Here is a 17,517-nt window from a genome sequence, read left to right on the forward strand (position 1 = left end):
CTTGAACACAGTATAAATATCGCAGTCGCAAATGCTCTACGGTCCTTATTACTAGTGTCACCCATCTCCTTTAAGAATCGTGTTCATTGAGTGCTGTGCGTTTGCTTTGAAATGCAATGAAGACATGAATCTTCATCTGAGAGTCGGATGACTACAAACCCCTTCACTAGCTCGCATCCAGGGCGAACAGTTAGTCTCAAACGCGTGTTTAAGCACACGAGATACGCACGTCTGTGTTACAGATATGAAATCGCAGGATTATAACCGCGCATACTGTATGATGTTTGAAACATTGACGTGGCTGTAGGCGGCGCGAGCGCTCACAGCTGTCAACATCACCTGACGCCGTGACGTCACACGCAGCACCCAAAATGGCGGAACAACAACAACATAGCAGAGGTGAGCGGGTTTACCGTCACGTTTATGAGAACGATATCAAGTCTTTAGCGCCTTCATCGCTCTCTAAAGTCAGTTACAGCAGCGAGGAGTGCACGTGCCGCACAGAGCCCGTTAAATGAAGAAACACTCGTGTACACACAACAAGAATAAAGGGCTAATTTTCGTTTTGTCAGCGTCTCCTTCAAACAGCAGCTGACTAGCGATAGTTCTGTTCAGTAAAACATGTCCCGGGCCCTGTTTTATAAAACAGATTTACTGAATAAGCCGGGTTTGTTTCAGTTAGTCAGTCTTATTGTCTGTTGATTTGATTCAAAATAAATCAGACTAACTGAAATAAACCTGGCTTATTAGGTAAACTTGTTTTATGCAACAGGCCCCTGGCCACATTTCACCTTTAATCATCTTATCAAGTATTGTGCGTTTTTATAAGGATAATATTGTCAAAATATAACAGCCAAGTAACGTTACAGTTAAAGGAATTCATGTTATGTCACAGTTAGGCTTCATGACTGTAATAAATTAGGTTTAGATCTGTCTGTATTTGAGAATCTGATTATTAGCAGTAAATGTCTACCAGCTGTTTTCAAATGTAGGATAAAAGTCTACCTCAGCATATGTTCTAAACTATTAGCCCTTTTACATTACTATAAAATTACAATAAATAACAGTGCTTTAGTTTAAATGTAATTATTATTTTTTTAAATGATCAACACTACACTTAAGATTTTATCAAAACGTGTAAATTGCACATGCAGTTTTTAAATTAACATTAAATTATAACATTTCTGTTTTCTGTGTATTAAAATATTCATTTACACATCGGCTGTCATAACCTGTTTCATGTTATTTAAACATACACAAAATAATAAAAACATAAATAACAGGTAAACTATAGTGAGTATATAGTCTAATATTCACGAAATCCTCTTCTCTGAATCATTTCTTTAGTCTAGCAAATAAGGAGCTGTAGACACTGATGACTTGCCTGAGGTGAATGAAATGAAAGACATTTTGTACACAAGCTGTTTTAATAACGTCTTTCTGAGTGATTACATTTGTTCATTGATTTTATCTCACGTCAAAATTAACAGTAAAGAGAAGAAATGATTGCACTGCCGTTGTGGATTTATAGAGTTCAAAAAGCACCAAAGACCTTTGTTTGTTAGTCTCGCTCAATCAATGATAGGACGGGCATCACAGCTTCTGTAATCAGGATCTCATGGAGATTCATCTACAGCTCTATGACCCGCTGTCACGTCTTCTCCTGGCAGGACCGGACGACGAGGACGAGGCGTACGAGACGCTGGATCTGACCGCATACGCTCGGACACAGCAGTGGTGGAGCACGGTGTTCGGGAGCCACTCGGGCCCCATCGCTGAGAAATACTCTGTGGCCACTCAGATCATGATGGGCGGCGCCTCGGGATGGTACACTTACTAGCCTCCGTGGGGCCGGGAAAATAAAGCCATGCATCACCAGTCTGAGATGTTCTGAGTACATGGCGATTCTTTCTGGAGTGGATTCTGAGATAGTTTTGAACAGCAGGTGGCACTGCGTTCTTCTGAATCCTTGTGCTCTGCTCATTTGTAAACACATTGAACCTAAAATAATCGTTCATAAAATGCGAAAAGGTTGAAGTAAATCACAGGGGTGTTCACAGTAGGCTATGTTTACATTAATCGTAATAAAAGCATTGTGAGCTGGGGTGAAATTATAGACAATTATACGCTCTTCTAAATCAGCATTTGAGTGCGCGATTAAAAACTAGAGCAGAGCGCCATCTGCTGTTAAAATCATCAATACCCAGAATCCATTTCGTGCCTTGCAAAAATCTCAGAAAATCTCCATCCATGAATCAGTTCTGCATTGATTTATCATCACAGCCCAGGGGGTGTCTCAGAAAGTCAGATTCATTTACCATCAACTAAACCCAAACCTTGGCGACTCAAGCTATGCTGCTTCCAAAAACACATTCAGGAGTAAGTTCATTTAACAGAGTAAGGTCCTCCTAAAAAAAAATGCTGTTTCTTTCTTCTTCTTCTGTTCAAAGGTCAGTTACGTACTGCCACTTAACTTGTGGTCGTGCAATCTTTTTTTTCTTAGTTTAATCCTTGAGAATAAGAATTATATTGTTTGTTTGCCAATAAACATATAACATTTACATTTATTAAAATAAATATAATAACCCTAACCAAACATAATTGTAATAATATAAAGACGCTAGCTCCCGCTTGCTCTGAGGCGTGACCCACTCCGGAGCAGGTTATCTTCAGAGAGCAGGTTGCTATGGTTACTTACTCTGAGAGTTGAGGTTATCTGTTTACTTACTCTTGATCAAACCTGAGTACGTCACATAACCTGCTTTCTGGAACACCCCCCGGTCTTCTTCATGAGTTAAGCTCTTGTTCTGGTGTGGTTGACCTGTAGGTGTGTGGGGTATCTGTTCCAGCGGGTGGGGAAGGTCGCCGCTACGGCCGTCGGAGGAGGATTTCTGCTTCTACAGGTCAGAATCAAAAACTGAGCACAAGACGTTCTCTTTTCATCACGTTATCGTGGAACAATGTGACTTGAAAGAGTTTGTTGTCTTGCAGATAGCCAATCACAGCGGCTATGTCCAAGTTGACTGGAAGAAAGTGGAGAAAGATGTTAACAAAGCAAAAAGACGTCTGAAGAAAAAAGCCAATAAAGCCGCACCTGAGATCAACACGTTTATTGAGGAGGTAAACACACTAGACCATTGTTTAGTCTTTTTTTATGTAGTTAAACACCATACAGAGTTGTCAAATTAATTTCTCCGAAGCGGTGCCATCTGTTATACCTCATAAACCTGTTTTTCAGGCCACTGAATTTGTGAAGAAAAACATCGTCGTTTCGAGTGGATTTGTCGGTGGCTTCCTGCTTGGCCTCGCCTCTTGAGCTGAAAACGTTTCCTGTGATATTGTGAAGGGTGTCTTCCCATCATGCACCTGATGTTAGGATGGCGTTGAGCTCGTTTAAGAAGTCAGGACTTGGTTTCTTCTTCGCTCACAGAGTGTTTGAGAGCTTGATGATATGGAGGAGAAAGTGATCCTATTCTTTACAGAACTGTTCACTTTACGCTGAGAGTCTAAAACACTGGGATGCTTCTGTTTATACTTATCTGAAAAACGGATGGAAAATGATTATTCTCTTCTAATGTTTCTTCTTGATGTTATTGTTGTTCAATTCAAACGTGTTTGGTGAGACATTGGGATTTCATGCGTTACGGTCAGCCAGCAGATTTATTTCTTTGTTCCCTTGCAGTTTCTTTATAAGGAATGTTTACATTATAAATAAAAATCACGATTCTGATTCAACTTTTTGACAGCTTGATTTTTTCCAGCCTTTTGTTAGCGCTGTAACCAGGATCAGAGGACAACAAACTAAACTCACGGGAGAATAAACCTCACATATACATTTATCCATTTAGTGAATTTTACATTTACTACTAATAATAATAATGATTAAAAAAATGCTATGTAAAATTATTTGTTATTTGTTCATTTGTTTTCCGCCATTGTTCTTAAAGCAGAATGAGCAGCTCCTTTTCAGTAGTTGGAATACTTCACTTGAATTGGCTCTTTATTTGTATTTTTACACTTTTTGCATTTTGCAGTCTTTCATCTTCCATGTTTTGATGTTATCTTCATGGTTGACAATGATTCACGATGCATCCTTTTTATCTTAATACTGAAAGCTGAATAATATAGAATGGCATCACATGTTGTTGTATTCAAAGAATATTGTTTTTATGTTCTCCTGAAATTACTCATTTGTTCTATGGAAAATATAATTTTATCTGTATTTAATACACAGAGGAGGACAGTAGTGAATGAATAAAGAGGAAAAACTGAGATAATTTGAGGCAGAAATACAGAAAAGGTTATACTTTGAAGTAATGATTGCATACATTATCAAAAAACATCTCAGAAAGAAATAATTACCATAATATACCATATATAAGTCATATTGATATCGAAGAATACCATAATACTAACACAAACAATTCATGATACATGATATATATAAAACTACTCAAGATAAAAAAAGACGTTAAAAGTGTTGATCATGATATCACGATACCTTTACAAAAACATTCAACGTTTTTTTTGTTTAAATCACGGTAATTCTGCTGTTTCTATGAAGATCTTACCTGAGTCGTTTATAAGATGCAGGTGTTGATCTTAATAAAGATCATGGCTAGGATGCATTTCAGTCTAGTTTTCAGTGATAGTATGTCAATATTTGAGACTATCAAGCATTTTAATGTGTTTATTTCGCGTTATTTTACCGCTTTAAATGACTAGTAAAAACAGCGCAAATGATTCAAACAAAATCGCGAACCGAAAAACCGACGTTTAACCGATTCAGATGTTTGAATCGAACAGAACCGACTCAAACGAGTGAATCATTCACCAGTCAGACATTCATTTATCGTTTACAGAATTAAACAGCCGACAAAAGAGCATACACGACGACTAAAATATGGACAGAAAAATATGGACAGAAACTGTTAACGACCGTGATTTCTGACTTCTGGGGAACGGTGTTGCCTAAAACGCTAAATAAATTAATTTCTGCAGCTAGATAACTGTTAACGTGCCGCGTCATAGCTGAGTGGGCGCGAGAGTCTGAAAGTAAACTTTGTCGGTTTAGTTTAATTTTAGTGATAAAGACTCAAGTAAATCCTTACCTTCTTTGGGACAAAAAGGTAACATGATGGGTCTTCTGAAGTGTTGACCCTAAAATAGTCTAAATAAATTAATTTCTGCAGCTAGATAGAGCAATATATGTCGAAAAAAAAAATATATATATATATATATATAATGTAATTATTATTTTGCAAATATGATTTATCGTTCTAATAACATAAATCTGCATGTTTTTTAATTTAATCCAAGAGCATTATTTTTACCTTTATTTACACATTTTCTATCAACAATACTTTAATTTCAAATTCTTACATTTCAGTCAATCAGTCAATCACTTTTATGTATGTATTCTTTTTATAATATAATGAGTACAGTGTGTTTTATGAGGAGTATTTCTGGTTCCGGCTGATCTAATTAACACAGCCTAACAATCCTTTAACACATTTGAGTAATAGAAGTGTATTATGTGTAAACCAGGTTAAACAGATGCGTCATTAATCTAGATTTGAATTTAGCTCCTCAATATTTGAGCGAGGTCTTTTAACATTATAGTCGCAGCATTCTCAAAACCATTAAAGGATTGTTAGGCTGCAATAATTAAATCAGCTGGAAGCGGGAACACTCCCCCATAAAACACAATGCACTCGCTACATGATAAAAAGAATGGCATCTACGCTAATAAATATTGGTGGATCAGCACCAAGACATAACCTTCATCAGAGACGGGAAGCACTAGATGAGGTCCGTGGACAGATCACTGGAACCAAACACACACACTATAATGTGATAAGAGCTTGCTCAAACACTGAAGAACGAAGCCATTCAGGGCTTTATAAGTAATTAACAAGACTTTAAAATCTCTGATGTTTGAGAGGGACTCATGGCAATAAAGTTTTCTGGTCTATTCAAGCGAATGTTGTGATCGATAGTGTTTAATGCAGTGCTGAGATCCACCATCAGATAGAAGCAGGTCATTAACTACTGAAAGAAATTTTACTTCTAATAGCATCGATCTTGTAAGTACAGTAGTTCATAAAGTCATTATTGCCATGCTCTTGGGAAAAGCCAACACCTGTTGATGCTCTAGTTTTGTTCATTTAGTCACTGTAATGAATAAATAAAGCGGGTTATGTTTACCAGTTTTTAATGCTTTCCTGTATGATGGGGTACTTTACCACCAGGCTATACAAAATACCTCTAGTTGTGCTTTCCCAAGTTTGCTGCTACACTATACATAATTTCTCTCCTCCTGTGCAGTGGAAGACAATTAGGGAAAAAAAAAAAAAAAAAAAAAAAAAAAAAAAAAGATGGTCAAGAAAGAGACTAGTTCCCAGCTGCTATTTAAACTACCAGCCAACAATCTTGGTTCCACAGACAAAAAGGTCACAGTTTTGAAACATTAAAAGGCAAATAAAAAAAAAAAAAGTCAATTTTATTTAACTGAACTATACCTTAAGATAATAGGGCTTAAGGATTCAGTTGTTTAAGATGCAAAAGATACCAGAGCAGTTTTGTATTTGCAATTTCCAACGTTTAATTTGGTAAAATCATACAATAAACACATTTTTATTTTTCGTGCAGTGCACAGCCTCTAAACTAGTACATAAAGCAAATACTCTAACTCTAAGGGCTCCGGTGATGTTTTCTCACATGATTTGGTCAATTAAAAGCCTCTCACTTCATGCTTTCAACACTTCACCCATAACTGCTTCTTTAAGACTGAATTTACAGCCAAACCTGTCAGAGAACACCAGCGCCATAGCCCAATATGCAAATGCAACAATAGAGAATAACCACATGTTTTTGTTACTTAAGATTGCCGTGTGCCAGACATTCACTGGGGGTACAAATAAAAAAAAATAAATATTGGAAAAAAAACAAAAACAAAAAAAACAAAAGAATTGGAGAATCTGAACACTTTGCACTGATACACATTTACAAAAATATTTCTGTAACTTTTTCCAAACCTTGGCATGGTTGTTTATCGTTCAAATTTTGGCTGCCAATTCAAAATTTGACTGATCGGATCGATTCGTTTAGTTAGAGACCAATTACAGATGTGGAATTTCAGCGGAGTCCAAAATGACCTTAAACATTAAAAAGCTCACACTACCCCGAAAAATATAAATTTCACGCATACGGGTGACATTCAACATTCAAGTGCCAGTGTTTTTGTACTGTCTTTTGGTCAAGTTACTTGAAACTATCACTTTTAGGCTTATAAAAATAAATATTTCTCAAAAATGCTTAATAAATTACACAAACTAGCAGCAAAAGTAGAATCTAGTAATCTGTGCAAATAGCTAAATTCCCCACTGCTAATCCCCCTGGTCCCAAATCAATCCTGGTTAACTATTGGAGAACCCTTCCCCTTTTGTAAACAAGCTGCGTTTTCACAATCTTCACACACAATATTTGGAAGCTTAAGGACACGCACTCAAGACACTTATATAAAACCCTAGATGTGCAATAAAACAACTTTTGTAAAACTGGATGGGCCTAAGTAACACAGAAGGGCCTAAGTAGCACCACTGCTCTCAAGACACCTCAATACTGTCAACACATCTGCTTCAGGTCACCTTTTCCAAATTTATGTCAAAAAGGCACAACACGCTTGAGAGTAAATCTATTGCACTTCAGTTAAACGCGTCCCACTCGCCCTTAGCGTACGATTAAGAGCGCGGGAGTTTTTGAAAGAACCCTGTCTTTGGCCAGGATGCCATGGAAACCTCCTCCACTACAAACCAACCAGAACAAGTCTGGTTTACATTAAAAACCAGCTCGTCTTGTGCGGTTCCCGTGGTGTACACCGAATTCTACTGACCCCGAGGCCTCCCTAAGATCCAGGGGTCACGAGGGAGCCGTGTCTCAAGAGTAAAGCCGAGGATGTCTTTCGGAATTCAACGCAGCTTGAAAAAGAGAAAAACGAAAAACGTGAACAAATGTTTTTTGTAACGAACATAAAAGCCTGCTGCAGAAATCGGTTCGAAAATCTCCTTGACCAAAAAACAAGAACACTAGCATGCGGATTTCTTCAGAGACGAGCTGGGCTTTCGGGGCCCGTCGGCTCTGAGGTCGTGGTCCTAGAGAAGCCATTCGAACTCTCCACTGTGGAAGCTGCCACAAGCCCACCGTTAATCGACTTCAAGAATGGATTTCGAAGGAAGAAAAAGATAAATCCAATTGCTACCTCCACAACGGTTCAAGAAAAAAAATTAAATGAAGAAAAAAAAAAAAAAAAAAAAAATCCAACACCGCTAAACAGCTAGCATGCGGTACTGAACTAGCTGCCTCTACGGTACGGTTGCAAAGCGGAGCGGCGGGAGGCAGACGCGGTTCATCACAACATCGAAATTTAAGATAATATACTGGAATGGCTTGTTTCTTTTCTCAAGACTACCATCTCTTATTGATGCCTCTCCAGGATAGAGTGAGCGAGATCTTTTCCTTCCAACATTGAATTTTTTAAACTCCCTTGTGATAGTTTTACCACACAAGAGAATACAAGCCAATGGAGGGGGGGGTCGGGTGACCCCATACAAAATTTCAGTTCAAAATGAGGTTGTGACAGACCATCCCAGACTTTGCCAAGGTTTGATTACATCCAAGCTTTTGTTATACCGTCCAAACAAATCTTTCGAGGGGAAAAAAAAAACAAAAAAAAAAAAGGGGAAAACAACTGTCAGCCAGACATTTAAAAAGGAGAACGGAAAACAAACAAAACACAGCGAGTCTAAATTTAAAGGCACAGTACATTAACAAACAAATGATTCTCATTTAGTATAAAGAAATGAGATGTAGTGGAAAACTAGAGTCCAAGAATCTAAAGCAAACTTCTGCCTCCGTTCCCCCTTCGGCACGAGACCGTGTCCTGCTACAGTCGAGCCTCCAGAAATCCCGGCGTCCCCGCGTCTCACGGAGCTCAAGCCTCGCCGGATGTGGTCAGAGAATCACAGCTGGTAATGTACTGCAAAGTTCTTCAAAGCTACACAGGGTATATAGTCTGGCTATGGTACATGTGGTTTCCATTCAGTGAGTTTGGCATGGTGATCCACTGTCATCGTGGGGAGTGAAGAGGTGAAGAAGAAGGAGTCTTAGTTTCCCCACCAGTCCACCTGGGAATAGTTTCCTCCATAGCCGTCACTGCTGTAGAAGTTACCAAAGCCACCTGCACCCACCACAAACAACAGGCAAGTTAGACAAGAACGTTGTAGTCATGCAGCTAAAGTTGAGAATATCAATGAAAGCAGCATATCAAGAAAAGCCACCAAGGCCTCTCCCCCCAATGAGGGCATTCCTGAGTGAAACCGACCCTTACCACCGCCAAATCCACGGTTTCCGCCGTGACCGCCGGTGTTTCGGCCGCCACGACTCCCGAAGCCTCCGCTGCTGGTGCTGTTGCTGGTCTGACGGTAGTCTCTGGCACCAAAACCACCAGAGAACCTGAAAAACACCAAACCGTTTTAACCAGGAGCCCAGGGGGCGAAGGTAAAAACAAAGCTTGGGGAAAGGCTGACCTCTTGGAGCGGCCACGGTTGCTGCTCTTGTGCTGGTGCTCATAGGCTAGACTCTCCAGCCAGGAGGGCACTTCCTGTTTGGCTTCCACCAAGATGTCCAGCAGATCCTTGGTGATGTTGCCATTCTTATCATTGAAGAATGATGTGGCAAGACCTATGAGAACCAAACAAAGCCACTGGATTGAGAATTGGGACATCAATGATAGTTGCTTTTACATGGACTCTACTTCTATTTTAATAGGACTTAAAAAGCACAAATCGAAATGGCAAAGCTACATGTAACCATGTAAGATCAGATTGAGTTCTGATAAAAAAAAAAATTGTTTGGATTGTAAGGGGTGGTTAAACACTTGATCAGACTGAAAATGAAACTGGGAAACTGCGCATGTGCCATTACATAAAATAGCATAATGTACAGAACAAGCTGTTCGTTGGTGAATAAAGTGCCAAGTGAGTGTCCAGTCATTCTTAAACACTACTTTTCCTCAGCATCTGTGAAGAAGAGCAGGACAATGTCCCGCCAGTCCTGCTTTGAGTGTTCACTGCTTTCCAAAGCAAGACGCACAGCAGATCACTTCATGTGCGGGTCTTAACATAATTAAAACTGAAGTAATTGAATCAAATGCTTTTTGAAACTATGCTACAACAGCAGGAAACTTGTGCAGTGTGCGCACGTCAAAAGATTCAATCCGATCAGATGCTTATAATATAAAAACACAATCAAGTAAACACTGTCCACCTGAAGTCATTCTAAATGATGAAATCAAAGTGTCCATGTAAATTATAGGTACTGTCACTGCAATCAAAACCCTGTCTGTAATTACCCAGGTTGCCCACGCGACCGGTGCGCCCGATGCGGTGGACGTACTCCTCGATGTCGCTAGGCAGGTCAAAGTTAATGACGTGTTTCACGTTGGAGATGTCCAGACCACGAGCAGCCACCTGTGGAACAAAACGGTTTGAGATGTGCACCAAAACATACCCTAGATTAAAAGAAACGTGAGAAGAAAGATGGCGTACAGCTGTGGCTACTAAGATAGGGCATCTCCCCGAGCGGAACTGATGGAGCGCTTCCTCGCGGTCTCTCTGGGACCGGTCACCATGAATACTGGTGCAGGCGTAGCCCTCGCGGTACAGGAAGTCCTCCAGAGCATCTGCGCCCTTCTTGGTCTCAACAAACACCAAAGTCAAAGAGTCTTTACCTGTGGGAGGACATGAAGACGTCAACAACTTAATCAAGTTTCAGTACAGGGAGACGCTAATGAATGGCAACAAACAGGGAGTGACAAGCATTTGGATCTCATAGAAGTGAACTTTGCGTTAAACTCAAAAGACTACTGTATTCCTGCTGAAAGCAACCAAATTACAGCAGTCTTATGGCTTTACGATTCAACATGGCATTGCTTACATGCCACTTCATGCACAGATCCAACCGCAGGAAAGAACCACTGAAAAGGAGCATGACTACTTCCAAAGAAATATCGGGGAGGAAAAAAAAAAAAAACGCCAAGATCCTAACAGCATGAGAACTAGAGCTCATTTGATATGGGAAGGGAGGGGTTGGAAAACAAACGATGTTCAAGCAAAATGAAGACGTGAGATGAGACTTACATTTGTTCCACTTCCAGTGGACAGATAAACGTCTCTACTCACCAGGTTTTTCTATGTTCTCCCCCGTACTGTCCTGAACCTCATTCGGAATGGCTGAATAAAACCAGACCTTATGATGAGCTTCAACAAATATCAGTTTGAGTCTTGATAAGGTTTACATGGGTTCAGGTGAAGCTCTGCATTCAGGTGCTGGTGGAGCATGCATGCAATTCAGAATTTTCTGTATCTCACTGAATTTCTATTTCATATTTCTGGTCTTAAGAGAACCGCTGCAACAATAAGATTCACCTTTCCCATTGTACTCTACCTTAAGTCTTCAAAGAGTGACTTCAACCTAAAGATTAGTTTAGTCCACATACAAAAGCTAATTTAGTCTCCTTGAACATGACAACCCGTGAAGAGCAATGGGTCTTCACGATCATACGGAAGTAACTGGAAAGACAACTTAGGTGAAGGTGTTCAGAGGCCATTTACAGCCATATGTACCTGTGGCATTGAGCAAGTCGAGCAGAAAGGACCTCTTGTCATTTTCTTCAACCCACACCACCTTCTGGGTGATATTCTCTGAAGTAGATCCAACCCTGCCCACAGCCAAGAAAATATAGTCCTCCAGGAAGTCACGAGCCAAGATCTAAAAAACATTAAACCATAAAACTCAGACAAACCTAGCGAACAGGACCAGATAACAGGCAGATCCATCTTAAGACTAACATTACAAGATGTCTTCAGGCTGAAACACTCACCTGGATCTCCTTGGGGAAGGTGGCGCTGAACATCATAGTCTGACGAAGCCCTTTGGGAGGCATGGTGTCCTGCTCAACGATACGACGAATCTGTGGTTCGAAGCCCATGTCCAACATCCTGTCTGCTTCATCCAGCACCAAATAACTAATAACAGAAACGGCTCACGGTCAAAACTGAACAGACAGTAAAAAGCCAAAGCATTCTTGGACCTAAACTGGTTAAGAACAACATGCATGAGATTGGATTACAACTCGAATCAAACATCAGCATGTTTGAGAGAGGCACAGATCTTTGACTTACTTGCAGTAGTCCAGGCCGATCTTGCCCCGCTCCATCATGTCCACCAGACGCCCCGGAGTGGCCACCAGCAGATGACAGCCTCTCTCCAGATCACGAATCTGCTGACCGATATCAGCGCCTCCGTACACCACACAGGGCCGCACATGAGAGCGGTACGCAAACTACACAGGAGAAACAGTTAAATACTCTTCAGCTGACAGAAGTCCGGAAGCTCCAATAAGACTGATATGGTTATTACCTTCCTGGCCTCATCGTAGATCTGGAGAGCCAGTTCCCTGGTTGGGGCTAAGACCAGTGAAATGGGATACTGCTTACGGCGGCCATATTTGCCATTTTCCTAAAGACAAGTATGCTCCGAATTAATGTACAAAACAAGTGCGGAGAACCAGTTCATTCATTTAAAATCAACAGGAAGTGCTACCTGTGCACTGTTTTTCATGGCCTGCAGCGCCTCTCCTGGTCCATCAGTGTATATCTGGCTCAGAACTGGCAACAGGAAGGCTGCGGTCTTACCAGAACCTAGTGTGTAAAAAAAAAAACCCCCCAAAAAAAAAAAAAAAAACAAGACTTCAAATAAAAGCATTCACCACACACACAAAAAAAAAAACCTTGCGCAACCGAGCGGATCCCTGACCTGTCTGAGCACACGCCATCAGGTCTCTCTTCGTCTTGATGATGGGAATCGCATGCTTCTGGACCGGGGTGGGCCGTGTGTAACGGCTCAGGGTTATATTACCCATAATGATCTCCCCCATATCTACATCATGGAACTGTATCACAAAAACACCAAAGGAAATTAAAAATATACACGTATTAAACTTGCATTTCAGGCTGGGGTCTGGATCAGGTGACTCACACTCTCAATGTGTTGTGGGCAGTTGTGGCCTGTGGCTTCAACAGGAATGTCATCATATTTTTCAAAGTTAATCCCTGTGTTGCTTCCAGAGAAGAGCTCACTGCAAGAAAACAGGAACAAGTGTCAGACAAACAGCACATAACCTCCAGGTCATAATGATTGCATTTACAAGATTAATACAGACGCCACACCATAACTACTCCAAACCCGAGGTTCAGTCAGATGTGAGTCGTGCAAGGATACGGAGCAGAGTCGTGTCAAAAACGGCAACACTTACTGTTCCACGCGCTCATTGGGAGGCAGCGGTTTGGACCAATCTTCATCGTCTCTCGAGTCCTCCACCCATCGACTGTTCCCTCCGCCGCCGAAGCCGCCACGCTCGTACCTGCCAATCAGAACACCGCTTCAGACCAGCCCACAGTTCATTCAGGAGACACCCAGAACTGTGCATGTCTCAAATTGAGAACTGAACATGACAGCAGAGGTTTGGCCAGTAAATAATTTTAAGAAAACAATTTTTTTAAATAAAGTTTAATAAAAGCATACACACCATTTTAAATAAACAGTTTTAAAATGAAAACTACTGGTTAGAAGGAATGAATCAATGAGTGAATGACTCAATGGTCAAGGATGAATCAACTTTTGAACAAATCACTTGAATGAATGATTCAATGACAATTTAAGAGTAACTTGTCGCCACCTAGTGCTAAAGACCAAATGTAATCTACATAAAGGTTATATGAAGCACCTATGACTTTAAAGGGGATATGCTGTATTTGTTACCATAGACAAATGGTTTTTATCCAAACTAATTTCATCCCAGTATTTCTGGGAATCATTGTCATTGAGAAATGAGATTCCAATCTTCAAATAAAATTAATTGTGCAGCTCTAGTTCAGTCTATAAAGAAAGCCCAACACACAAAACACAACCAAGCCTCACCGGCCCCTGGATGAAGACCCGCGGTCATTGAAGAAGGAGGACTTGCCCCTGTCGGAGCGGCCACCGAAGCTGTTGTAGGCAGTGTCTTTCGGGGTGTTCCACCCACCAGCATCTTTATTGTCATAACCAAACCCTACGAAAGAGAGATCAATCAACAAGCAGCGACGCCAGTCCTGTAGTCAAGCAGCAAAGCAAGCTCTCTCAGACGTGCGGTGAAGACACCTGCCTGCGCTCGGCATGGGCTGGATGGGGCTGTAGGAGCCGCTGGGTTTACCTCTGAAGCCTCCTCTTCCTCCGCGATCGTTGCGCATGGAGCCACGGCCTCCGAAGCTGCTGCCGCCATTCATGCGGTTGTCTCGGCCATCGTGGTAGCCGTTCACAAAGCCATTGCTGCGTCCGTTATCCCATCCTCCGGGAGAATCTTTGCAAAAAAGCGAGAGGACGATGTTATTCAACACGCGCGTACTAGAAACGTTCAACCGGCCTTTAGATGCAGCTGAGCTTTGGGGACGGACGGTCGAAGCAAAGCGGAGTAAAGTAAGGCATGGACTCGTACTTCTCTGCCCTAGTTAAGTAGTCTGCAACCAGTCCTCGACGTCACCCACTACGATGAAATTGCAGAAAGTTAAAGGAAATGCAGACATGGGAGCATCTAAATATTACTCTCATCGTCTGAGTGGGGTTTAAACAAATGTGATCTTTAAAGCCTGTGGACGACATTTGCAGTCTTGTACTGGAAAGAAATGTGCCTGAACGCCGTTACGATTCCAAGTGTGTGCTGAGAATTAATCGTGGAATCATGCACATATTTGAGGATTTTCCCCTCAAAGTCTCTCTTTAGCCAAAGGCTGTCATAATAGAAACTTACAGCTCCTTCCTGGTGCCACTGAGTAACCGCTCTGTCTACCAGAGGAAAAAGCTCCTGCTAAAAAGAAAAAACGTATAGTCAGGAGGTTGCTGGGCCAAACAGCCTCGTCACAAGGATAAGACTAAAGATCAAGGAGCATCTCGACTGAAACCTAAACTGATGAGAGTTACCGTCAATACAGTTCATACAAGCTCTTGTATTCTGGACCTGTTTACATGCCAGCATATTGATCAGGTGTGTGTCACTAGACAAAATAGAGGGACAAAATGATCCAAAAATGGCAGTGAAAACCACTCCGTTTTGGCTCAAGATGTGTACCAATAACATGCAGAGAGAGAGAGACAGAGAGACGCACTAGGACCTAAACAGAAGCAAAGATTCACGCTAGCCATGTTTCCATCCAACTATTTTTATGCGCATTTTACAATATGCACCAAAAAAAGAAAAACACTTGAGCAAAGTCTCAAAGCTTCTCTTGATCGTTGTCAGACTGTTCCCAAACAGTATCTCTCTCCAAAAGGCACCATCCGCTTTTATTGTGCTTCAAGCAAGTGAAATACGAAACTATAACGGCTACTTCTACTTTTCTTTTTGATATTTAGTGCCAGTTTATCAGGAAGAGATGATAGTTTCCTTTGACTCCTTGGATGGAAACATCTGCTTCCTTCGCAAATGTTCTGAGAGATATTCGAGGTGCGCGCATAAGTCTCAGCTTTGGATGGAAACATCCACCGTCAGACGTCCTACAGACATGCCTCGCCACAAACCACGCCGTCTCTAAGTCAGACACTCTTCAACGGCGCTGGAGCTTTAGGACCAAGCAGACGCCGCAAGAAAAGCATAGTTACGTACCATTTTTGGAAGCTTCTTTGTTCCTTAAATGAGGTGGAATGTAACGCCCTGGTGAAGAACAGACTTTGTCAGCAACGGCAAACCAACATCTCCACTTCACCGGAGCAAAAAACATGTCAGAAAGAGAACCAGATACTCACTTCCAGTGACTCCTTGAACATCAGCGGAGTTCAAGTCTAGGGCAGCGAGCTGAAAGAGAAACGACAGTTGAAGTGGTGCGGGGCAGAAAAACCCGAGAAAGCTGAACGGAGAGAAACACCGGCTTCCACCGGAGGGCGCGCGCGAGCACGGCAGTTTCTACAAGAGCACACCGGGATCAGAACTTTATTTAAACCCTTTGCGCTTCTCAGAAACACATCTACCCGAGAAGATCACTAGATAACTACATCAGACACTGGACGGTTTAATACCGCGACACACATAAAACGACGGATCTAACGGAAGCGTCATTAAACGAGCTCCTTCACGAGTCAACGCGATTATACTCGTGTCTCTGGAGCAAACAATACACGGTGTGGGTCAAAATTACACATTTCTTGGGAATAAAAAAAAATTAGGATTTTTTTTCTACCCCAAATAATTTTTGGTTAGTTACATGCGTTGCTAAGAAGTTCATTTTAAAGGCGATTTTTAAGACCCTCGAATTCGAGATTTTTTTAATAGCCGTCTCTCTGCCTGATTCGGTCACATCCAAACAAACCATAAATTAAAAAAGAGCTCATTTTTTAGCTTTCTGTTGATGTATCGATCTCAATTTCATAATATTGATTTACGACTGCTTTTATGGTCCAGGGACGTATTTATCAGGTCGTATGAAACGACATTTAAACTACTCTCGGAAGAAGATTCGTTGTGTTTACAGTCAGATATTGGTGTCCGATTGGGTTCATCTCACGTCCAAAAACAAAACTAGTTTCTAATAAGAGATGTAACGATCGCAAATACATCATAAAAAAGCAAATGCGGCGAAAAGAAGAGCTGGTCAGACAAAGGGCCAGAAGAGGCTCAAAAACAGGCCACAAACCGAGCGGAGGAAAGTTTTCCGGCTCGATCGCGGTGTATGTGTTTGTGTCCGAACGAGATCACACAGCGGCTTATCAACGGCACTTAAATCTCTACACGAAACCTCTCTAAACTCCCGAAGCCGGTTTATTAACGCATCCCGTGAAGGCAGCCGCGTGTGACGCGCCGCAGCTCCGCCATCATCCGCTCACAGCCTCCATCTTAAACACGCTCCGCCGCTTCACAGATCCCTCCGCGACCGAAAACAACCCCGAAACCCCGCTGTCGGCCCCGGCTTACCTGCTGGTCTAGACCGTGCACATTCTCGACGGCCACATGACTCATAACTAACGGGTGATGAGGGTTGATGTCGCGCACAAACGGGTTTCTTTGTTCGCCGGTATGCCGCTCTCGTTCGCGTCCCGCGGTTCCCGTCGACGCCGGTCGGTAAGACACGTAACTCTGAACAAAGGAAAGAAAAACGGGTCCCCCGAAGCGCAAACGTCGCTTTTGGATGAAACGTTTGTGTTTTGATGTTCTTCTGCGTGTCTGAGGAAGACTTTCGCGTCGATGATAATCGGAACTCGAGCTGCGCGTCTTTCTCGATCTGAGCGTGAAATAAGAGCGCAGCGGAAACCGCGTCACTTTATTGGACGACGGAGGTCTCGCGAGACTTTGAGCTGCTACGCCACACGGAGCTGTTTACAACAAATCTATGATTTACAGTTTCTCCCAGAATCCGTGTCATCTGTCGG

The 17,517-nt window shown here is 41.8% G+C and overlaps 2 protein-coding genes across 12 annotated transcripts; one reads left to right on the plus strand and one right to left on the minus strand.

Annotated features, from left to right (window-relative positions):
* Window positions 1-82: 82 nt before the first annotated feature.
* On the plus strand, window positions 83-3,735 carry LOC122334293 (FUN14 domain-containing protein 1-like). Of its 2 annotated transcripts, XM_043232078.1 has the most exons (6): window positions 83-399; window positions 1,671-1,827; window positions 2,284-2,379; window positions 2,828-2,903; window positions 2,992-3,120; window positions 3,239-3,735. In XM_043232078.1, exons 1-6 carry the CDS (start codon window positions 372-374, stop codon window positions 3,314-3,316), a joined length of 564 nt encoding a protein of 187 aa, XP_043088013.1. In that variant the 5' UTR covers window positions 83-371; the 3' UTR covers window positions 3,317-3,735. The 2 variants fall into 2 exon arrangements, with proteins under 2 accessions (XP_043088013.1, XP_043088014.1); XM_043232079.1 differs by lacking the exon at window positions 2,284-2,379.
* Window positions 3,736-6,579: 2,844 nt separating this feature from the next.
* Window positions 6,580-17,395, minus strand: ddx3xb (DEAD-box helicase 3 X-linked b). 10 transcript variants are annotated; one of them, XM_043232122.1, is made up of 20 exons: window positions 17,063-17,395; window positions 15,901-15,949; window positions 15,761-15,808; window positions 14,909-14,962; window positions 14,267-14,461; window positions 14,041-14,173; window positions 13,376-13,483; window positions 13,099-13,198; window positions 12,877-13,012; window positions 12,664-12,761; window positions 12,481-12,579; window positions 12,243-12,403; window positions 11,942-12,086; window positions 11,685-11,829; window positions 11,241-11,291; window positions 10,608-10,789; window positions 10,412-10,529; window positions 9,588-9,741; window positions 9,383-9,513; window positions 6,580-9,238 (listed from the first exon to the last, which is right to left on the minus strand). In XM_043232122.1, exons 1-20 carry the CDS (start codon window positions 17,105-17,107, stop codon window positions 9,165-9,167), a joined length of 2,226 nt encoding a protein of 741 aa, XP_043088057.1. In that variant the 5' UTR covers window positions 17,108-17,395; the 3' UTR covers window positions 6,580-9,164. The 10 variants fall into 10 exon arrangements, with proteins under 10 accessions (XP_043088057.1, XP_043088058.1, XP_043088056.1 ...); XM_043232123.1 differs by having other exon boundaries at window positions 9,389-9,513; window positions 14,909-14,965; XM_043232121.1 differs by having other exon boundaries at window positions 14,909-14,965.
* Window positions 17,396-17,517: the final 122 nt, after the last annotated feature.

This window comes from Puntigrus tetrazona, unplaced genomic scaffold, assembly GCF_018831695.1.
Source record: "Puntigrus tetrazona isolate hp1 unplaced genomic scaffold, ASM1883169v1 S000000513, whole genome shotgun sequence".
In the NCBI taxonomy this organism is placed as follows: Eukaryota; Metazoa; Chordata; class Actinopteri; order Cypriniformes; family Cyprinidae; genus Puntigrus; species Puntigrus tetrazona.